Source organism: Berghia stephanieae, chromosome 5 (assembly GCF_034508935.2).
Source record: "Berghia stephanieae isolate SIO BIC M18660-M18661 chromosome 5, UCSD_Bste_1.3, whole genome shotgun sequence".
Lineage (NCBI taxonomy): Eukaryota > Metazoa > Mollusca > Gastropoda > Nudibranchia > Aeolidiidae > Berghia > Berghia stephanieae.
The window spans coordinates 31294202-31318458 of record NC_088364.1 but is presented as its reverse complement, the minus strand read 5'-3'; the positions used below and the strand labels follow the sequence as shown (position 1 = coordinate 31318458).

Here is a 24257-nt window from a genome sequence, read left to right as displayed (position 1 = left end):
CACTGCTCTTTTAATATGGATAATAGGTAATTATGTGCGAGAATGATAAAGATAAATTTGGGTGAGGAGGGAGAGGTATTTACAAGAGATGTGTCTTACTGACACTGGTATACACTTACGTTGATTACATATTCCCTGGGGCCTTTCTCAAAGTCAATTTTCTCACTGTCTTTAATGAACAGGGTGGCTCCTGCATTGGACTTTCCTGTTTCAGGGATAATGGCAAACACATCTTGGAAATCGAGCTCCACCAGTTCGAAAGAGTTGAAGGTCCCCTATATATTTAAGACAAACAAATAAAGTGATATTTAATTTTTAAAATAAACAAAAACACATGATTCTCCTTTGATCTGTAGTCCAATAAGATAACACTATTAACTATTTCTACTATCCTCATTATTATCGATATTGATAACATCATCATTATTATTATTATTATTATTATTATTATTATTATTATTATTATTATTATTATTATTATTATTATTATTATTAATACAGTGGTTATTGCCTAAATGCCCAGTGGTTGAGAAGCAGGAAAAACATGAATTTAGAAGGAACGGGCGTTTAGACAAGTTGATCAAGATCAAGATGAATACATGTATGAACATTTATATCACGCATTTCAACTGATTCACAACAATGCTTAGTTCATTCCACCAGCAGCCCATGTATAATAACTGGCCAAAAATCTCCACAACAGAGAGAATATAATGGTCTAATAACACACAATTGTCTCACGACATATAAGTAACTAGGATATACTACACCATGATTAACCTTTCAAATAGTACAAGTTGTCTGCTAGGCATCTTTTTTGTCGTCGAACTTAACAATATTTGTTACTGTCTAAAATGCAGGGTATCTACTCATTCGCATCTCCTGTGACTGGGGTGAATGTGTTTTGAGCGCCTTACCTAAGGCCATACACAAGGGTCAGAGTTTTCCAATCATTGTAATCTGCCCTCATAACTCCATTTACACAACATTTTAACCTGCCTAATCAGCCCAAGCTCTCATTTCTCAAAGAAAATTGATTCTTCTGTAATGTTGAAGGACATCACAGCATACCAGGGCATACGTTGTGGCTCATGGACCAGTTTACAGGGTGTGAGAATAGAAGTAAGATGTTGAGTGAAGGATGTGATCAAAGGCAGTGGATGGTTGTGTAAAATCAAAAGCCCCATGGACTCGGCGACAAAACTTGGCATATCGTGGGTATGTGTAATTCGAGTAGGAGGAGCCTATCTGAATTACATTGATAATGACTGACTCCTGGACAATAAAAATTTGTAATTTTTCAATAGCTAATTGGAAGTGGACATTTGTAAGAAGGTGATGAAATGCTACATCACCTTCTTACAAATGTCCACTTCCAATTAGCTATTGAAAAATTACAAATTTTTATTGTCCAGGAGTCAGTCATTATCAATGGGGAAGATCAAGGGAAAGGCCACGAGGAACATGGAGAAGAATTAAAGAAGCTGATATACAGAGAAGTGGTAAGACCTGGAATGAGATAAAAAAGTTGGCTCGGGATAGAGAAGGATGGAAACTGTTTGTCTGTGGCCTATACCCTGACCCAGGGTGAAAAAGGCAATGATGATGATGATGATGATGATGAAATGCTACATGAAGAGAGATAAGTTTGTGGGACATAGCATGAGAAGAGTGAGGGTAGAGCAAATGTGAGATTAATTGGTAATCATTTGGGGCTGTGTTATTAGATGTCAAATAAGACTTACAAGCATGGGTTGAATCAATTCTATTGGCCGCAAATGGTAGAGTGAAATTCCCTTTTTTTTCAGAGCAGGCTATTAGGCGAATTCCATTTTTAAAACTAGGCATTTAGAGTTGTATTTTAAAGAGAAATAATTCTGTTTCACCAAATTAGTGGGCATTTAGGCAAAACAGACACTAAGCCGGTGGGCATTTATGTGATCATCACTGTAATATTATTATTAATATTAGTATTATTATGATTATTCATTCATTTTTATTGTTATTATTATTATCATCATCATCATCATCATCATCATCATCATCATCATCATCATCATCATCATCATTACTTTTATTATTATTATTATTATTATTATTATTATTATTATTATTATTATTATCATCATCATCATCATCATCATCATCATCATCATCATCATCATCATCATCATCATCATCATCATCATCATCATCATCATCATTAATATTGTTATATTATTACTATTATTATAATAATTATTATTATCCTTATCATCATCATTAATAGGAATAGCATTTTTATTATTGCTACTATTAATATTATCACTATCATCTTCATCATCATCATTACAATTTAATGCTTCATCTAATCAGGAGACAAATCAGCTAACTTACAGAATCAATATCAGTGATGGTCATCTGAAGGCCTGGGATGTTGCCACCTGTAGCAATGTTCTCTGGGATGAATGCGGTGTACTCCTTTTTGTTGAATGTCGGTGTGTTATCATCAATGTCTTGAATAGTAATACCTACAACAGTGGTTGATGTTGTCACTGCATCATTGCCAAGAAGCAAAGGGTTTGTGCTGATTACCTCGCGAGCCTGATGGGATTTTTAAAAAATACTCAGTAAATGCCTTATAACAGTAATTACCAAACACAAATATGTTCACACACACAAACTCAGACCCACCACCTCCATTCTTTCTGTATATCTCCCCCCCCCCTCTCTCTCTCTCTCTCTCTCTCTCTCTCTCTCTCTCTCTCTCTCTCTCTCTCTCTCTCTCTCTCTCTCTCTCTCTCTTTAAAAAAAATTATTTAAGAAAGATAAATTTAATACACAGATTAATGATTCCAAAAGTAAAGACGAAGATGATGATGCTTATAATGATAATGACGATGATGAAGATGATGATAGTCATGATAAGGATAATGATAGAAGATTAAGAAAAGAAATATCTTACATTGATTTTAATTTCATAAGCTTGTCCTTTCTTGTGGTTCACCGAATCATAGTCAAGTCGGCCAGCATTTCTGATCTCACCAGTTAAATTATTGATAGAAAATTCTGCTCCATCACTATACACAGTAGCTTTAAGAATAGATAAAATGCATCTTGTTAAACATTATTGAAAATTCAACAATATAAACAATCCAATCTTGTTAAACATTATTGAAAATTCAACAATATAAACAATCCAATCAACATTATTACCTTACATTTTACCAGCAAGGTTTTCAGTTTAAAGTTTGTTTCCTGCCAAACAAATTGTACCTGTTTATATTTTCTCCTGCTATTTATTAAGGGACTTTTACGCACACAAATCGAACAAACCCTATCTCATGACTGGACTCCATTAAAAAGACATTTTTTGAGTACCTATTTATACATAAATAATACAACAGTCGAAAATAGCAATTGACCCAGAGTGATCTTACTGCAATATTTATATCCTAATGCTTACTGGATGAAGGTTCCTGTTCTAATCGTTCATTTTCGCTAAGCTTGAACTTTTAGCCCAGGGATTAGAAAATATACAGAGGGTTTTTAAAACACTGAATTCCATGAATATAAGGAAAAAAACAGCAACCCTGTATTAATATAGATGGATATAGTGAGAGTAGAGTGGTATAAAAGGCTGTCAAACAAATAATTTGTATATTGAAAAAAGATAATTTTGTACCATTTGTATGGTTTGCTGGGGGAGAGATCGAGGCATTGATGACATTATTCTATTTGGATGGGGACAATTACGAAGCAAGACATGTAAGGCCTTCAGACCAGCCATCTCAAAATGGTATTAGTTGGTGATAAATCATGAATTTACTAAAAATGACTTAATCATTTTTTTAAAGTGAGCTTTTATATCCACTGAACATGCTAAAAGCGCTTTACAAAGGGTCCCTCACCAACAACAACATGTAACATGCAGAACAAGACATGACACCTGTAATATATTACAATTTTTTTCTGACAGAGACAATGCTGTTAACGACCAGGTACTCATTTTACATCTGAATACAGTGAGAGAATGTGAGTAAAGAGCCTTTTCCAAGGACTCAACTGTGCACCGAGCGAGGCTCTAACCCAGGACCTTCCTATCTAAAAGTAAGTGTCATACCACAAGACCACATAGCCGCAATCATTTGTTAACACTAGAAAAACCCTCTAGAATGTGCAGGGATGTTATATTTTTCTGTCACCTTTGGACCTACTTGATAATATTTTGAAGAGAAATATAATGGAAGTTTATTCATCGCCTCTTTATTCTTATTTACATAAATATATCTCTGGGCATCTCATAAGGCATTGAGTGCAAATATGTCCTATATTTTTTTATAGGATGTCACACCACTCAGGCTATTACATTCTATCTTTGATGGCTATTGAATTTTTCAAAGTTACAGTTGACTAAGGCCAAATTATCTTTAATTTGCATTATTTAAATAGATGACCTAGATCGGGATATACATCTTAACCGGCATTCGACTAAATTGCTGATTAATTGATTGTATGAAGTCAAACTGATTTTTTTTTCAATCACCAATTATGTTCAGGTCAACAAATACATCTATATCATCTTTACATCTCATAAAGTAGATTAATATCAGCATAAGTTTGTTTAAAAAATCAACAACCACAACAAAAAACACCAGAACATAACAGTGGAACTGAATGATGATTAATTTTGAAATGTAAAATGACTTGACTTACGTATAATTTCATAGGCAATAGTTCGTGGATCTGTTTCATCACCATCCCTAGCTTTCACTGTTGTTAAGACAAAATTCTGAAAAATTGAGTCTTGAGTTAGTAATACTAGAAATATAGTTTGTTTGTGTCATCTTAAGACATCTAATAGGGAAGTGTTACCTGCAGAGGAATCAGTTTGATTATAATATATCAATTTTTATCAGTTTTATATTTTGTATGTATTTTATAAAACAAATAGGAATAAATAGTAGTTTTCGGATAAAGATTTTAGCACTTAAAACAGTTTGCTATGTACTGTGTCGATATTATTTTGCTGATATGATTGTATGTGAAATCTGTCTCTTACGATAATTTGCCTTTAAAATATTTAATCCTGAGGAAAATAATTGAATTTTTCTAAATTTCTCTATATCCCAATTATGCAATAAAAATGTCAGGCTTTCAAAAGCTCTGTATTACGTTTCTACTCACATTATCAACTTCCTCGTTGATGATCACCGGTCTTACACCTTCCCACACAGGAGGACTATCGTTAATGTCTTTCACCTCAATATGAACCTCATTTGTTCTGTTAAATTTACCATCCTGTAAAAAGAGAGCAATATGTCAAGCATAAACTCAATGGCCATGTTACAAAAATATCCTATATTGACAGAGAATATGTAAAAAAAAAAAAACCCAAAGCAAATCAGTCTGTGAAATGTTCTATTATGCGATTAGAGAAGAGCATGTCAAATATGGATTCTATTGGTATTGTCCCGATTAGCTAACCATTGCTACAATGACTTAGAATTTGTGCTTTTTTGAAGGTTCCAATAGGTCAGTTGGTAGAGCTTTCGTTTCACATGTAAACACTGAGATCAATCCCAGAGCAGTGGAGATTTGTTTCCATCCCCCCACCCAACAGTGATTGGGTAGCTGGATCTCTTAAATCTGGTGGAAATTACTTTGCAATAAACTTGTGTTATATCCAAGAGGGTAGCAAGCAATTACTAGTGTCCATTTCCCGCTACAGAAAACTGGAAAAAACTCCGGCTCCATAGGCCAAATGACTCTGAAGTACTACTATAGACTTGCTTTAGTTTGAGATTAGAACATTCAAACAGAGATTCTAAGAAAATTTGACAAGCATTCAAAAGAAAAATTTGTATTATCTAAATTTGCAAATGTTTTCTTAATATTTTAATAAATAAGTGTTGCGCAGTTAACATCAAACAGGAAATTTACAACAACCAAGATAGGTATAATTCAGTTTGAGAAGTTTTAAAAATTATGATTTTAAAGAAATTCAAAGATATATAGATTTAGCATGAAGATTGCTCCATATCAGACCAAAATAATTTCATCTCCAAGGTCAAAGGGAAAAATGATTTTAAAAATTAAGTTTATTGTGTATGAAAGTATGAAAGAATGGGTTTATGTGGTTCCACAGCGCTAGTAACACATTCAGGTCATTTCAGCGTCAGTAAAAATGAAGAAAATGGGATAGTCAAAAAATTATAGATTGACATTTGAAAGCACACAAAAAAAAAGTAAGACAAAGAAGAATTGTTTGAATAGGGAACAGATGCAGATTTCAAGAGAATACTATCAATGTGCATAGTTTCATGTGAGCTTTTATATAGCGCAATATCCACTAAACTTGCTCAAAACACTTTACAAGGGGTTCCTGACCAAAAGCGCAACATGTAGAACAAGACCCGATACCTGTAAGGCGATATTACAATTTTTTTTCCAACAAAGACAATACTGTTAATGGCCAGGTACTCATTTTACACCTGAGTAAAGTAAGAGATGTGAGTAAAGAGCCGTTTCCAAGGACTCAACTATGTACCCAAGCGAAGCTCGAACCCAGGACCTTCTGACCCAAAAGCGAGTGTCATACCACAAGACCGTATAACCACAGTTTGAGATCACTTAAAAGTCTCATCCAGCCACAAGCACAGGATCCCACTCAAATGCTTACGGAATACATACAAAACTTCAAATAGAGCAATACATAACAGAGAGATGATTTACAAGGAAAAATATATCATCTCTCAGAACTGAAACTATACATTTGACAGTTTCCTTCTCAGCCAAGTACTCCGGCCAGGGTTAGGACAAAACTAAGTAATCCCATTCCAAGACAAAGACAGAAAGCAACTAAAAAAAGATATATAAGGGGATAGAAGCGTGACCTCTTGCCCGCCATGGGAGGTCAGAAGACCCCACCCAGATCCTTTGCAGATTGGATTAAATTTCCAGTCCCTAAACCCAAACATAATTGCTCTCTATACCTCATAAGAATAGACCTGTAAATGAGCTCTATAAAAATTGACTGAAACTCTTCGACAAACTGAAGATTCAATTATTTTTTTTTTTAAATAAGGGCATCATTGGAGAGGAGAGTGATAAATACAATATATCAAAATAGTGGGTGTTATTTCTTACTGGAAGTATGACTGCCATAATTTGATGTAGAAGGAATGCTAATAAGCATGTCATTCATATAGGTAAAGATGACTTCATCAAAGTCATATTCCTGCCTCTGGAATTTTTTTGACATAGAAAAATAATCACCATTATCATCTTTAACTTCTAGCCATGACCAATTGAATTTATTCCTCACGGGACTCACATCTTTATCGATGCTCGACAAGTCTGAATTGCGATCCACGAACAGACAGCTCAGCCATTGTGAGAACATTAGAATAATGTAGCAATGAGCAAACTTGATTTTCAATCAGTAAATGACAGAGAAAAAAAAGCTTAAATAAATATGACTTCAGGCCAATACACTGAATTATTAAGTAGAAGTGAATTATCAAGAAGAAACTTCGGCAGGCGTAGCGGAAAAATTCAAAGAATCGAAATGAAGGTAAATCGCCACAAAACAGCAAGCTCGCTTGGGCTTGAGCAAAACAATGCCAGAAAACGTCCTGATTTGCACGGGAATTAATTAGGCTACTTACCATTGTTCCTTATGATCAGGTACTCAATCAGTGAAGAAACGGTCAACCAGTTTGTTTACAACGTGAGGCAATCGAAATGTGCTTGTAGCAATCTATTCTACCTTTCGATTTGAAGATGTCTACATAACGGACTTGCGGCATTTCGCAATTTACTTTATCATAGTTTTGAGACTCGAAGGGTAAATGTGGTCAATTTTGGCTTAGATGAAACAGTGAAATTTATCGCTCGGAGGCTCAGTTAAAATTGGCTACAGTTGGAATCACAACGGATTGGAAAGTGAAAAAATAATTTAACGAAGGATGTGTGAAAATACCCAGGGAAGTGTTCAGACACGCCTTTTATAAAAAGCGTCGCTTTGTCTTGGCAATATATACATCGTTAATATAAACGGTCCCATGAGCTATGCGTAGCGCTGTGGAACACTCCTAATTATTTTACGGACATTCGACTACGATTTGTGAATTCTTTCTTTTTTTATTTCTTTCCTTTTTTAAATATTTGAATTTGACAAATTGACTGATTTCAGTTAATTGACTGAGAATTTACAGGTCTATAAGAATAATCTGATTTATATATTTAAATAATGGGGGGAAATAAAATGGGAAAGTACAAACCTTTGCAATAAGAAGAATAGCATAACTTTTGCGGGACTCATAATCAAGTGACTTGACCAATCGTAATTGTCCTTTCCATCCTTTATTACTGATGTCAGATGGTTTGGAGAAGAGACCGAATTTGTCACAAGCATCAGCAAACTGTTTAGTAAATAATTAATGGTAAATATAAAAAATAAGAAAACATCTTTCATTTACTTAATTGTAAGTTTAATCTATCAATTCACCTGTGAATTTTAATTCGTGGAAAATAAAATCATAAAACAATCAAGACATCATGATAATTAATTGTAAGAAACATAAATATTTGAAATTTAATGAGAAAGACTATCTTATAACCAACTGTGCCAGTTATTCTTACGCTTCACAAACAAAGGGACTGAAATCGATTCCAGGTGCAGTCCAGACTTTTTCTGACCCCCACCCCCTGTCCACCTAACAGTGATTGGGTAGCTGGCTCTGTTAGATCTGGCAGAAAGTACTATGTGATAGACTAGCATCCTATCCAAAGGATAGCAAGTAATTGCTATTGTCCGTTTCAAGCTATGGAAACCGGGATAAACTCCGGCTACATGGATTGTTCTTGATAAAATAGTGTTTTCATTTGTACTATGTTCATCGAATTTGAACAAATTATTCTTCATTTACAGCGAATTGAAATTTGCCAACTTAATTCTGACTCAGCATAGATTCTTCATCTACTCTATTGGCACAATGTAATGCTTACCTTGGGGCTGCTTCCCAAGCACTCCACTGAGAGGATGGCATTCTTTGTATCGGTGTCAGTCACAATGATATCAGAAACGAAGTGATCTGGTTTAGTGTCCTGGGAAAACAAAGTCAAAATACTTGCAATATACATTAGTAGTAGTAGTAGTAGTAGTAGTAGTAGTAGTAGTAGTAGTAGTAGTAGTAGTAGTAGTAGTAGCAGTAGTAGTAGCAAAATAGATTTTGACGAATAATGTGTAATGAATGAATTAATATGAATGTGTAAAGTTAAATTGTTAAATTTGAGAACCAATCATTGTAGAAATGATGCGTTTTGTCTTTATGTTTCAAAGGGTTTATGGTGCTTGCAACACATTAAGGACATTTCAGTGCCAGCAAAAATGAAGAAAATGGGATAGTCATAAACATTACAGATTTACAATTGAAAGCACATTATAAAAAGTAAGTCAAAGGAGAATGGTTTAAATAGGGAACAGATGTAAATTCCAAGAGCACACTATCAATATCAAGTCTCATCCTGACACAAGCACAAATCTCCACTAAGAGGAATACACTCAAGTGTTTACATCATATTATATATTATATATATATATATATATATATATATATATATATATTATATATATATATATATATATATATATATATATATAAATAATACATGATAACAGAGACATGATTTACAAGACAAAAAAAAAATATCATCTACCAAAACTAACACTATACATTTGACTGTTTCCCTCTAAGCCAAGCATTCTGGCAAGGGGAAGGACAAAACCAAATAATCTCATTCCAAGACAAAGGCAAAAAGCAATTGGAAAACAAATATGGGGGTAAAGAAGACACACTGAGCAACCTCCCTGCCCACTATGGGAGGTCGGGAACCCCGCCAGGGATACATTTTGATGAGAAATATTATAGGTGAGGTCATAAGAGGGGTATAATAATAAGATTCTTGAACTCCTGCACTTGAAGTTTTGAACTCGTTTTCATCCAGTGAGATTGGAAACTTTTCAAAAGTTCAAACACAGGTGTTCGAGAATCTTATAATTGCACAAACACATGAAAAAAACTTGAGCTTTTATATAGTGTAATATCCTCTAAACGTGCTCAAATAATTTTACAAGGGGTCCCTAGCCAACAACAACACTTAATATATAGGACGAGACAGGACGCCTGTTAGGCAATAGTATAGGTGGGTTTTTTTGGACATAGCCAACGCTGTTAATGGTCAGAAACTCATTTTACACCGAGTACGGTGAAAGAGTGTGACTAAAAAGCCTTTTCCAAGGACTCAACTATGCGCTGTTCGGGACTCAAACCCAGTACCTTCCAATCCAAAGGCGAGGGATATACCACCAGACCACATAGCTGCACAGAAAGAAGATCACAATCATAACACGGGGTTTCAAATTTCATGTCTGATTTATTTTTATCCATGGTTCATCAAATAGGATTTATGTCATGCAATATAAAAATAAACAAAACTTACTTCACTCAGTTCCATGAAGATATCCTGTTTATCAAACTCTGGCCTCAAGTCATTTGCATCTGTAACAAACACTGTACCTTGAAAGATCTAAAACAAGCAAGAAAAAAGTTGAATGAATACAATCATTTCTAACTAATTCAAAATTTCATACAAACAAAACAGATTTAAATTGACTTCCCAAACCATTTCAATTGATATATGTACTGAGTAAGCCTCGATTTAACACCATTTTCAATATGTTTTAACTATTTTATTTGAAATGCGCAACTGAGAGCATGTTTTAACTAATTCTAATGTCAAAGTAGAGTAGAATACCCACATTTTCCTGAAGATCTTTATCTCGGACCACAACCTCCAATCGAATTTCCTGAATAAAGAAATAAGGAAAGAATAGATAAAGTTTAGCATTATCAAAAAATATCAAATATGGCTGGTAAAGGTATCCTTTAATTTACCAATACTCTATTGATGTTATCAGAATAATATGTCACTATTTATGAGTGCATACTAAAATTTAAAACAATAGAAACCCTATTATAATTATTTTAGAGTGTACTATATAATTTTTTTAAAAATATGAGTGTCTGCAGAAAAATAAAGTAACATCATTATCATTTCAAAAACCGTAGGAAGGATATACCTCTTTCATTCATATCAAATCAAAGCATACAATTATGGCTTATTATGTGCAATAAGTGTTATTGATGGCTTCACAAACGAAAAAATAAAAAAAAAATAAAAACAACTCAGCAATATTACTCATTGGTAAATATCAACAACAACAAAAATTCCAGAAGAATTTTCTTTCAAAGGACCCTTCTGATCTCTAAAAAGTCAGGAAAGAAAGAATCCAAAGGTGCAGGGTTGATGTGATTAGAAATGGAAGAAAATTGACTGCAATAAGTGTTGAATAACCTTTGATATGGTAAAAAAAAAAAGGAACAAATATAGGATTTTTTTTCTTTTAAGTCTATTTTGAGTGTAGAACAAAATATCCTAAGAATCAGCCACACTGCAGTGTAAGCTTGGGTGAGGCGACCTGCTCAAAGCCACGCAGTGCATTAGGTGGTTTGTTTGTTTTTAAGGGTTTTACCTCTCCTGCAACATATCTCAGCACCAGTAAAAAGAAAGAAAATGGAACAGTTAAAAAAGTTATAGATTTACAATTAAAAGCACACAACAAAAATAAGAGAAAGGGAAATGGCACAAATATGGAACAGATGTAGATTCCAAGTGCACGCTAACATTGGGCATAGATTGAGACCACCTAAAAGTCTCCTCCTGACACACGCACAGGTCCCCAATAATGTCCGTTTGCTTTTAAAGGTTTTATTGCAACAAATTTAGGTCATATCAGTGCCTTTAAAATGGAAGAAAATAGGATAGTAAAAAGTTATAGAATTACAATAAAGGCACCCAAGAAAAAGTAAGACGAAGGAGAATTGGTTCAAAGAGGGAAAAGATGTAGATTCCAAGAGCACACTATCAGTGTTTGAGATCACCTAAATGTCTCATCCTGACACAAGCACAGGATCTAACTAAGAGAAATACACTCAAATGTTTACAAGATATGTTAAAAAAATATATGATTATCAATACATAAGAGATGATTTACTAGGAAAAAAAAATTACCTCCAAAAACTACCACGATACATTTGACTGTTCCCTCCCAGCCAAGGACCAGGACAAAACCAAGTAATCCCATTCCAAGACAAAGAAAGCAACTCCGAAACCAGGTATAGGAGGATAGAAGACACAGCAAGTGACCTCCTGTCCACCATGGGAGGTCAATACCTGCAAATTCTGTGAGAACCTAAATAACCAGCTAATATCAAAATATACATACTCGCTCCTCTGGTTTGGTGTCAAATTCAAGTTGTTTCTGCAAGGTGACAGTGCCATCACTCCTGTCAATTACAAAGTATTGCGCACCATCGCCACGGATGAAATATTCAACACTGGTCCCATCAGGATCAAAAGCATCAATGACCCCAACGACATCACCTGTGGACAGAAGGTTATAAATGGTCACCATCTAAATACAGAGCAACCCCGATGTAACGACATCCGTTATAGCGACATTCCCTGTATAACGACATGGTACTTAGGTCCCATTTTATTTTACTATATATCATTAGTAATAAAAACCCCTCTATAGCGACGTACATTTCAGCAAAACCCCTGTATAACGACATTTCTGGTCCGACAAACCTTGAAGGTGTTTGTCTACCATGAAATTGTTCGTCACTATTACAAGTGGTATCTTCCATTCTATGTATGTTGTCTACTCGTAATAAGCCCAGAGCTAGTTCTTATTGTAGCCAATGAAAACGCTTCTTTTTCAGCCAATCAATAGTCACATTTGTACAACACCGCAGCCAATCAGAAGGCTCGCCTTTCACCAATCAGAAGGCTCGCCTTTCACCCAATGAATGCCTGTGACAGGTCAACACTGGACTGTTTATAAATCCTTTGTCCACTCTCCATTCATTGCCGGTCCCAAGCCCGGATAAACTACAAAGGGAAAATGGGTGTATACATTCACTACACAAGACCCAAAACGCCTCCTGATCTAAACACATAGGAAACCTCTCTGTAACGACATCCCTCTATAACGACACGTTTTCCCGGTCCCGACGATGTCGTTATATCGAGGCTGCACTGTACTCACAATCTTAATCCCAATTTTGCCGACATGACAAACCAATCACCAGCAAATAATTTGCATTTCTATTTTTTTTCTTTAACATTTACCTTTGCTTCATAATCCATGTTTTCCTAAAATCATCTTTTTGTAAAAGACATCCAAGCTGTCGCAGAGCAATTTTACCTCCATACCATGACTCACTGTCTTCCAAGTCTCGCCCTTCCTGTATCATATTATCCCCCATTACCCTGACTTTTACAACAGCAGCTCCCAAGAAACATACATCATGCACAACTTATCAATTGCTTAAAGTAAGGGTGATTTTTTTTTAAAGGATTCAAAAGTAACTACATCTATCACCAGTTTCTTGTCTGAGATAATGGTATTCCATCAGTGATCAATCTATCACTTCCAATTTTTCCCTTTAAAGTGTTGATTTAGAGCATAATAACAATCAGTGAGGATAATGGCAAAGTGTCAAAAAGGAAGAAAATGCATCATTCCATTGGACAAAATGCAAACAAAAAAATATATGATATCATAGTTACGTAACATTATATATATAACTTAATTCTTTTATACAAATATAATGAATAGTCCTTTTCCAAAAATAATTTTAAAGGCTTACAATATTAACCATACCACTCACTACATCAAGAGATTATGATAAATCTTTGAACAAAAGGCCATAAAACATTTGTTTTTACTTTACAAATCACACTACAATACCTTTGTTAATAACAAGAAATGAAGTGAGTAGAAAAGTGCTAGAAGACAATAGAGAATAAAAATTTCGCAGCAGCAGTGGGGGCTCGAACCCGCGACCCTACTGGTACGATAACTCCGCCTGGCTGGGGAGAGTGTCACTCTACTGTATGAGCTACCCACCACTCCATACCTTCTCCACTTAACCGCGACACCTTGATTGCTGAAAAATATCTTTAAAAATACACAAAAAGTAATGAACATGTGTTTCTCATTAAACCATTTATGCACATTAACATCATATCAAGCATGAAAAGTTTTCCCATCAATACAATTCCACTGTCCCTCTGACCCTGACTAGATCAGACGGGCAATGCTTGTTGACAACAAAGTATTCCCTGACACTACGGGCTACTGACTCAACCCTCGCTGTCTTCATCACTAGGTTTGAAACGCGATAGCAGTCCACTCAATGATGCTGTTTGTTTACATTGTCTGACCACTCGATTGCAATACATTGTTTTCCTCTACTGGGCTGTGAACAATAAGTAAGCATTACAGAAGAGATTTGTGTCTCATCTTTTGATTGATCCATACGGGCACTGTCCAAGTCTTTGAATTGTTTACCCATATGTTCATTAATGAATAAATCTGACAAATAAGATTTAAATAAATTTAAATTGAATTGCCTTATATGGTCATTGCCTCATTTGAAATTTAAAAAACAAAAAGACTGCACCACTTACAAAAGATCGTGTCATCACAATTTAGTATCATTACAGAAAAGCTCCAAGATCTCACTCTTCAACAGAAATTTTAACTGATTGCAGATGCAGAATCAATTCCACAGGAAAAACAAGGCGAGCTAGCGGTGAAGAACAGTGTTTCAAAAATCCAATTCTCTTGTTAGCTAAAAAACGAGGATGACATTGCAGTCAAAGCGAGTAATAGATCAAATCTGGGATGTAAACAACAGAGAGGTTGCCAGCAAGATATCGTTGAAAATGCCTTGTTATGTAGATGGGTGATAAGTTAAACCAAGAGCTCGTCTGACTGGAGACCTAATCAATCAAAAGGCAACTGAACTGGCATCAAATCAAGGCACGTCTTTCTCCCTATCAGAAGACTGAATCTCGATATGGAAGGTCGACACAATGTCATTTAAAAAATAACATGACGAAAAACATGATGCTGATGCTTCACAATTATTATTCTTACAAACAATGTTAATTTTGATGTCGATAAAACATGAAAAGGAAAGAAAATTATTTAAAGAAAAGAACCTCCAAAAACATTTTTAAAAAGAAAATAAGAAAACGTATCCTAATGAGGTCATGTCTTGAATGTGATTGTCCCAAGCCCACAGAAAACTCAGAGGGGAAGGGCACATGAAAGCGGTGCTTAAGTGCTATTTTTCCCCTCTCCGTTTAAACGACACACTAACCCATTCTCCAACAGGTGTGCGATTGAGCGGAGTCGACTGTGCAATAATAATATAATAATAATATAATAATAATATTAAGAAGAAGAAGAAAAGATGTAAGGTACATTAATAAAAATTAATATAATACTCAAAGTGCCTTACCATGTTCATGTTTAAGAATGAATAATTGTCCTTAAAAGCACCCGAAAGCTTTATTAATCCAGGACTTATGGATCCCCATTTCATCACTGTGAGCTTTATCAATAGATATTTATTTTTCTGATGTAAACTGGGACATCGAACTTATAGTATACATTAATATATATCATACCCCCTTTTCTCTTTGTTTCTATTAAAATATGGGTAAGATATATAGTGAGCAATTGCTTATGTAGTGCGCGAAAAGATCCAATTCAAGTAAACCATTTTTTAAAAAAATTTCTTATTCATAAGAATAAAGTGTGAAAATATGATTTTTGACTGATATTGGTAATTTATTAGTAGTAGTAGTAGTAGTATCGTTCGGCTACACTTCTATGTTCAAGGTATCAATCCAGGTTCGGAAGTCATCATCACATTTGTTGATGGTTTCAAATCCCCCTTCAAGTTTTGTCTCTGGGCAATCTAGTACGAGGTGGTTTGCATCTTGTGGTGCTTGGTTGCACTTTGGGCATGTTGGTGATTCTTGGAGCCCCCATTTGTGCATGTTGGCAGCTGTTCTTGTATGTTTTGACCGTAATCTATTTGCAGCTACCCAGTATTTTCTTGGTTGATCCTGTAGACCTGGGAGACTTTTACAGGGATCTTCAATTAGTTCCCCTCCTGTTGGTTTATTCCTTTTCCATTCCTCGCACCAGGCTTCTTGCGTGTTGTAGTTTTCTTTCTTTGATAGGTAGAAAGGTGAACGAGATTTTAGTCTTGATGTTGGGGGCGCAGTTTTGTATATGGTTTGCAGAGGAGTTCCACTATCTTCTTCAGCTCTGGGTATCCATTTCTGTGTTGCATCCTCTCACCTCAAGTGGGGTGGTTCTATAGCGTTCATGACTGGCAGCCATTGTGTTGGAGTTGATTTCAGGCATCCAGATACTATTCGCATCGAGTCTCTTAGTTTCGCATCAACAAGGTTTGTATGGGCACTTCTCGTCCAAACAGGAGCACAATATTCTGCCACACTGTAACAAAGGGCAAGGGTTGATGTTCTGAGAAGAGTTTGCGATGCTCCCCATGTTGTTCCTGCCAGTTTTCTGAGTAGACAGTTTCGTTTCCCTATCTTTCTTGCTGTACCCTCAAGATGGGTTCTATAGGTCAGTTGTCTATCCAGTGTCACTCCGAGGTATTTTGGATTTTGATCAGTTGGTAGTGTTATGTCATCAATCTTGATCATCAGTTTTCGTTTTGATTCCCTGTTGTTAAGATGAAATGCAGTTGCAACTGTTTTTGTCGTATTCATTTTTAAATACCATCTGTCAAAATACCTTTTCATGGCCATGGTGTCTTTGCTAAGCGTTGTTTCTATAGCTTCCCAGTTTCTTGATTGGTATGCTAAGGCCCAGTCATCTGCATATCCTAGTTTTGTGGAAGTTGTTTGAGGCATGTCGCTTATGTAGACGTTAAACAATGCTGGTGCTAAGACTGAGCCTTGTAGTACTCCATTTTTTATTCTTCTAACTTTGCTGGTGTTGCCACCAAGTACCACATGGAAATTTCTAGCTCCTGTCATGTATGAGAGCAGTTTCAAGATTTTTCTGCATGGACTTATTTTTGCAAGTTTCAGCATCAAGTCACCAGTCCACACTGTGTCATACGTAGCAGAGAGATCATTAAACACTGTGCCTATTTTTAATTTCTTTTCAAATCCATTTTCAATTAAGGAGGTGAGGGCAAGGACCTGCTCGGTTGTGCATCTATTTCGTTGAAAATTTATTGACCAAGAGGAAGGATCCCTTAGACTTAGTCTACTGGCTCTCAGGTCAATATAATTCCAAATACCTGTCAAAACCATGTAATTTAAAGTTTTAAAATTAAAATTTAGTACAATTCTAACCAGATAAAATGACAGCTTTTAGTCAATGGCAATCACTTACCGATTTTAAAATCTTCACTCAAGAATCGACGGTCCAATGCTGAAACATCACGAAATTGTGGAATATTTTCATCACCAAAGACATGGCCCACTAAAGAAGGGAAGAATGAGAAAAGCAATAGTAATTATACTGGAATTTATGATAGTTTTTGCAACAATTGCTTACTATATGTCATTAGTACATGTGAAAAATGGATGGGTGGAAATAGGCTGAGGTTGACAAAACGGAGATGATGTATGTAGGAAACAGAAGATTTTGGAACGAGAAGAAATTAAATGTAGGAGAGGTTGACAAGGTAAAAAATCTTGGGGCATTCTTAGATTCAGAGCTGTCGATGGACCATCAAATTAAGACAATGATCCAATCATTGATGTGTCATCTGAAAAAAATTGGAGCTATTCGACAGTTCTTTTCTGATGATGATAACAGGAAACTTGTGGTTTCTCTTTTATTTTCAAAGCTGGGTTACTGTAATGCTCTGTTGTTTGGTGTCTCGGAAAATAAGCTCAAGCGGCTGCAGACGGTCCAAAATAATGCTGCCAGATTGGTCTTTTGAAGGAGTTGACTATGCCACACCTCTCCTTCGAAGATTACACTGTCTGCCTGTTGAGAAAAGGGTCAAATTCAAAGCTTGTGTACTAGTTTAACGACGTCTGGAAAACACTGCCCCTCCCTACCTCAAGAACTCCTTAACAAATATTCGACAACCCGACCTTTGCATTCCTCCAATGACACCACCCATCTGGCTATCCCACGCATTCATACAAAGGCGGGAACAAGGTTCTTTTCTCATTTTGGTCCATCTGTATGGAACACCATTCCACAGAGCATCCCAAAATCCAAATCATTGTCTGCTTTCAAGAAATCCTGGAAAAAAATTCTTTTTTGATGTCATGTACTTTAAATATTGTTTTGTGATGATGTAATTCAAAGCACTAAGAGACTCATTGTTGAGGATATCGTGCGCTCTACAATTATTATTATTTTTTTATCTACTGTTGCAGACCTGGTCTTTCAGAAACAACTTTCCGGACGACATTGATTAATTCCAGCTATTTAATAGTCTGGTTCAGCAAAGAAAAACTAAAATTGAGCATATTATGATCAACAAAACATATTTATCAAAGCACATATCAGCCAATGCTCAACTAGCAATTAACCTCCTGAAGTGCACTGTCTCTGTGCACTACCTGTAGTATTCATTACAGTGAATGACTTATCATCACTACAGGGGATCCTCCATGAAGAACCATCCCAACATAATGCATTGAACACACACATATATAGCATCATAATCATCATCACCATCAATGTCATCAACAATAACATCATCTTAACAAGCTTACTAATATTTCCACCACCCTCCTCCGTATAAATTGTTGCGCATTTTGTGGATCTGTGAAAAGTGATCGCACAAAATGGAGAATGTACCTAACATAAATATATATATATATAAGTAAATAAATAAACTAATTAATTGATAAAGGGATAAATTTAAAGGAATTATGTAAAAAAAATGAATTTTTCATAAATAAATAAAATAAAATTTAAAAGAAATAACAGATGAATAGATATGAAGATAAAAGTAGACTAGCAAAATGATGGCAAACATTGGATGTCTCATTCCAGAGGTTAAAAAAAGGCATGTAATTAACATTTAACCATCCAAACCCTCAACAAATCACTTTGATGAGTAAATGTGCCATCAAGATTATATTCAATCAGATTATCAGTTATGCCTTCTGCAGGTGACGTTTCAACTTTCACCATTGAGAACTATCAGTTTATTCTCTGGTACTGCAACCCCCTAGTTTGACAATTGAATATTTATTACCTTGCAGAAGGGCCAATGTGACACAGAACACCAGCGGTCCCATTGCCACTTGGATAAGCAGATGGGTCTGAAAGACAGGAAAAATGTATAAATGGAAATGAATTATATAAATTGACAAAACAAACGAAAGAAATAAAGGCAAGACCAGATCATTATGACCTCTTTCCAATTCAACGCTCACAAAGTATGAGACCGAAACTAAAGTCCAACTTGTCAGGTAGACCTAACAATGAATTTTCAAATCAAAGATTCATTTCTCTTAATGTGTCTTATCAGTATACAGGCGGGGAAAAGATTTCATAGCAATAACATAAAATTGTGGGAATGTGTTTATATATGTTCCAGTTTGGCCATTGAGTTGTTGTAAATTGATTTCATGTTGGGTAACCTCTTAGGTGCCCCAGTGAGTTCGTTCATTGTTGTGTGTTATTTCTTCCTGTCTTGCCTTCATTTTCCAAGCTCTTACTTCTTACTACAATATTCAAAATGGCTTGTTAATTGTTTGGTTGGTCAAGTGTTGACTTTGTATTTTACTAATGGACTACTCGGACAATTTACCTGATGCTGAGAAGCATGGATTAGAATTATGATGCATGGCATGTTTATCTATCCATCTATCTATCTGTTATTGGGAGGACTTCTGTAGATTCACAGCATTTTTATTGTAAACTTAATTTTATGGCCTCTCAATTAGTTGCAATGTCCAATAAACATTACTATTTAAGATAAGTTTCAACTTTATAAAGGTTGTGATTTTTCTTATTTCAAAAACAACTCGCTGCGTCAGTTGCCGATGCCATTATTACTTACTGTGTTTCCAATCAGTTTCGATACTGAAAGTGATGGCAAACATTATGTTTAATCAGGTTATAGTATCTTTAGTTAGGGTCAAAATCACCTCTTTAGGCATGCTGTGAAACTACGAAATTCCTTCCCTGTTATCAATCTATATATCTATGTGTCTATATATATATATATATATATATATATATATATATATATATATATATATATATATATATATATATATAATATATATGCTATATATATATATATATATATATATATATATCGCTATATATATATATATATATATATATATCGCTATATATATATATATATATATATATATATATATATATATATATATATATATATATATATATATATATCCCCAGAACTATCAAGGAATAGAGCACTCTCCCGCCAGAAATCCTAGATATTACCAACAACAAATTTGATCAACTATTAAACATTTATCGTTCAACTCAATAACACAATAATGGAGAAAGTCACCACATAATTATATAAAATTTGGGGTGATGGGCAATCCGCCTTTTGCAGATAAAAGACGTTGAACTTGAACACGAACTAAATGTATATGGATAACACCCACTTCACTGGATGCTTTTCTTTAATCATTTCCTTTATATTATTTATTGTGAATAAGGTGCAGAAAAACGCTCAAAATATATGAGACCACAACTACAAGTCAAACACCAACAATGCCCCAATCTAAAACAACACAATTGTCAATTTGATATGCTTTCAAAGTGGTATAAATATAGTCCTGTCTGAAACAACGGGGATCTGTCTGTTGAGCTTAGTCGGTTCAACCAATGGATGAAACGAAATCTGTCTCAAGCGATTCAATAGTAAAATCGGTTGGGGAGAAAATTCATATTTTTGAACGTATTGGTCATTGGTGCTTACTTTTGTCCATTGCTAGTGTACATACTCCCTTGTCAGTCTGCCACTTTTCTCATCTAGCGTTAGCGACAAAATATGTTTCATTGTAAAATGGTCACAATGAAAATAATTTAAAGTTAAAGATTAAACGTGAACTGAGACTGATGAATAGAAAAAACTATGTTAAGGACAAGGAAGAGAGGAAAACATGGTAATTGACCAAAACAAACCAAAATATCTCTCTCTTTGCTAAGAGGGTTGAGTTGTTGAATCATATACATCATCAATGAACACAAATGATACAACCGATCCAACTGTATACGAATTAAAATGAAGTATGAAGTAAAATAAATTAAATACAGAGCGAAGTATGAGTTCACAAAGTCAAGACGGTCTAAAGTCTAAAGTGATGTTCCAATATCAATGTGTTTATTAATTTTCTTACTTTTCTTCAAGACGATACGATTGCAGACATCAGTCCCAACATACACACCCCATATTCTGTGAGTGACCAAAACCGTATCCTTCCAATAACACACATACGTTCTATTTTTAACTGATCGCATCTTTGTAGAAACCGGTTTGACAACTTTTTCGTGGAAAAGCAGAACATAAACACAACCTATAGATAAGAAAAACTACTGCATGATAACTATTACCGAATAACGAAGTTCAGTGCGTATATTTCATGACTCAAACAATATAATTGGTTAAAAATAAAATGTCATAAATATATCAAAAATGATTTTTTATTTTTTAAAAATTAGAATTTTAGAGTATTAGCTAGAAATAGAAGACATATGCCATATATTTATCCCGCTAATATGATAAATTTATGTTTTTAAGCAGTTATTGTTTACTAATAACTAATATGGCGGCGCTACACAAAATGTTTTGGTTTCTATTTTTGGACTCGTCAAACCGGTATGCTGGTCTATTTATCATTATATTCCATTCATGGATATCAATGTGTGTTTCCATTTGGGTGTGCTCTTGGAAAGTGTGTGGATGGGTTGTTCTGAATATATTTCGAAAAGTATGGATAAACGGGATTTTGTTGATTTGTAGTAAAATTCTCCCTAATTTTACGAGTTTTAAAATAGAGTGGCTTCTAATTTATTTTTATTTATTTTTTTACATTGCCAGGATATTTAATTAAGCAAAGGCAAATAGAAACTTTATTTAATAGACTGCCTTGTTCACATTTACTGATTGTCATCCATTAAGTTTCTTGTGTATCATTTAAAATTATTTATTCTATCACTGGTCTTTTATTGTCAGATACAGGCCAATAGTATTCAACTCGAGCAAGTGCCATGGATGCATCTTGTCTGAGAGTATTTACTCTCTTAACATTATTTGGTACGTATTTATCTGAAGAGAGATGTAATTTTTATATAAATAATGGGCAACATAATTATTTTCAGCCCTGTCAATTATAATTAGGCTAATTATTAGCTCTTCCTACTCAGCATATATCTGAATCTGTATCTTAAAACAAAACATGAACCCATAGTACAGCGTTTCATTTTTACTATTCAAAATTTAAATGTTTTATAGTCGTGCAGCAAACAGTTGGGCAGGACTCCATGACAGAGACCAACGGCCTGTAAATGCAGATGAAGACGATAAATGAAAAAGACACTCTTCTAATTAACGAAATTTTAAATATATAGTTCTAACGTAATTGCATTTTGATATCTCTGTCATATTGTTTCACAAGTTTATTAATTTAACCTTTTAGAGCTCTAAAATGCTACAAATGATGGTTATTTAGTTCTCACAGTACTTGTTATGATTAATGTAATGATAAAAAATTACAGTTTAGTGTAAGTCAACAGTATCATGTTGGACACTCTCTCCAGTAAATTTGTTTATTCAGATTTTAATTTATCGGATATTACTAGTAGAAATTACCAAATACCAGCATTTTGTCATATCATATCTGTTTTCTATTTGTATCAATTTGACCAACATTTATTATCTTTTGTCTTTCAGCATTCATCAACTTTTTCACAGTTCAAGGTAGTATACCTCGATTTAAATTTATCGTAATTGTTTTATGTTGTTTTTTGTTTTTTGTTTGTTTGTTCGTTTGTTTTTTTGGTTGGCTTTATTTTAATATTTTTGGCCTTTTATCTGTCCTATCTGTTGGTTTAAAGAGAGGGAACCCTTTCATAAACATAAATGAAGACAAGACAGGGAACCTGTGACATAAAAAAAGAAGATGGCACTTGGGCATCTGAAGATGAAGACAAGGCAGAGGTGCTAAATCTCTTCTTTGCAAGTGTCTTTACAGTGGAGAACCAGAAAAACTTGCCAGATATTGCTAAAAGAAGTAATATAGATACTACACAATGGCCGATTACTGAAGAGAGAGTAATGAAGAGACTACAAAACCTAAAGGAGAGTAAATCACCTAGACCTGACAAACTTCATCCTTACATCCTAAAAAACTTAGCAGAGCAGCTAGTAGAACCCCTAACCAAGATATTTAACCAGTCGATGAAAGAAGGAAGACTACCAAGGGAATGGAAAGAAGCTAACGTCACAGCCATATTCAAGAAGGGAGACAGAAAAAATCCAGAAAACTCCAGACCAGTGAGCCTGAGATCTGTCGTCTGCAAGCTCATGGAACAGCTGATTAGAGAAGAAATGGTTGATCATATGACCAAGAACAAACTATTCAGCAAAGATCAACATGGTTTCATGGCGGGAAGGTCTACAGTAACAAACCTACTTGAAACAATGGATGACTGGACGAGAGACCTGGAATTAGGCAACAATTTAGATGTCATATACCTCGACTTCGGAAAGGCATTTGACAAAGTTCCACACTGGCGCCTAATCAGGAAATTGGAACAGTATCAAATTAATGATCAGACAGTCAAATGGGTCCGAGATTTCCTCAAAGATAGAAGACAAAAAGTGATAGTGAATGGAACAGCATCAACAGAGAGACTGGTAACAAGTGGAGTTCCACAAGGAAGTGTACTGGGACCAGTTCTCTTCCTGATTTATATCAATGACTTGCCAGACAATCTATCATCTAAATGTAAAATCTTTGCCGATGATACTAAGCTCTATGGAGTAGCTAATACAGAAGAAGAAAGAAACACCTTACAACAAGATTTGAAAAAGCTTGAAGAATGGTCCGAAATATGGCAGATGGAGTTCAATGTAGATAAATGTGCCGTTCTTCACCTAGGAAAAAACAACAGAGAAGCAAACTATATAATGAAAGAAAAACCCCTGCAGAAATCCAATGGGGAAAAAGACCTAGGAGTATTTATTGATAGGAAGCTAAACTTCAAGAAGCAAATTAAAGATGTTCAATCTAAGGCTAGTAAAACACTCGGAATAGTGAAAAGAAATTTCAAGAATCTGAAA

At 34.8% G+C, this 24257-nt stretch overlaps 2 protein-coding genes across 2 annotated transcripts in view; one reads left to right on the top strand and one right to left on the bottom strand.

Annotated features, from left to right (window-relative positions):
- Nucleotides 1-21486, bottom strand: part of LOC144972756 (cadherin-87A-like) — a 77301-nt gene extending 55815 nt beyond the window's left edge. Inside the window, exons 1-13 of the mRNA XM_078914356.1 lie at nt 21313-21486; nt 19179-19245; nt 17345-17434; nt 12332-12489; nt 10805-10852; nt 10486-10572; nt 8992-9090; nt 8265-8405; nt 5167-5280; nt 4696-4771; nt 2945-3072; nt 2377-2583; nt 120-275 (exon numbers count right to left, since the gene is read on the bottom strand). Coding sequence (XP_078770482.1) covers nt 120-275; nt 2377-2583; nt 2945-3072; nt 4696-4771; nt 5167-5280; nt 8265-8405; nt 8992-9090; nt 10486-10572; nt 10805-10852; nt 12332-12489; nt 17345-17434; nt 19179-19221 — 1347 coding nt within the window. The 5' untranslated portion in view covers nt 19222-19245; nt 21313-21486. The remainder of the gene's footprint in view (nt 1-119; nt 276-2376; nt 2584-2944; nt 3073-4695; nt 4772-5166; nt 5281-8264; nt 8406-8991; nt 9091-10485; nt 10573-10804; nt 10853-12331; nt 12490-17344; nt 17435-19178; nt 19246-21312) is intronic.
- A 279-nt stretch (nt 21487-21765) lies between these two features.
- Nucleotides 21766-24257, top strand: part of LOC144972755 (cadherin-87A-like) — a 79639-nt gene continuing 77147 nt past the window's right edge. Inside the window, exons 1-3 of the mRNA XM_078914355.1 lie at nt 21766-21903; nt 22149-22229; nt 22866-22892. Coding sequence (XP_078770481.1) covers nt 22184-22229; nt 22866-22892 — 73 coding nt within the window. The 5' untranslated portion in view covers nt 21766-21903; nt 22149-22183. The remainder of the gene's footprint in view (nt 21904-22148; nt 22230-22865; nt 22893-24257) is intronic.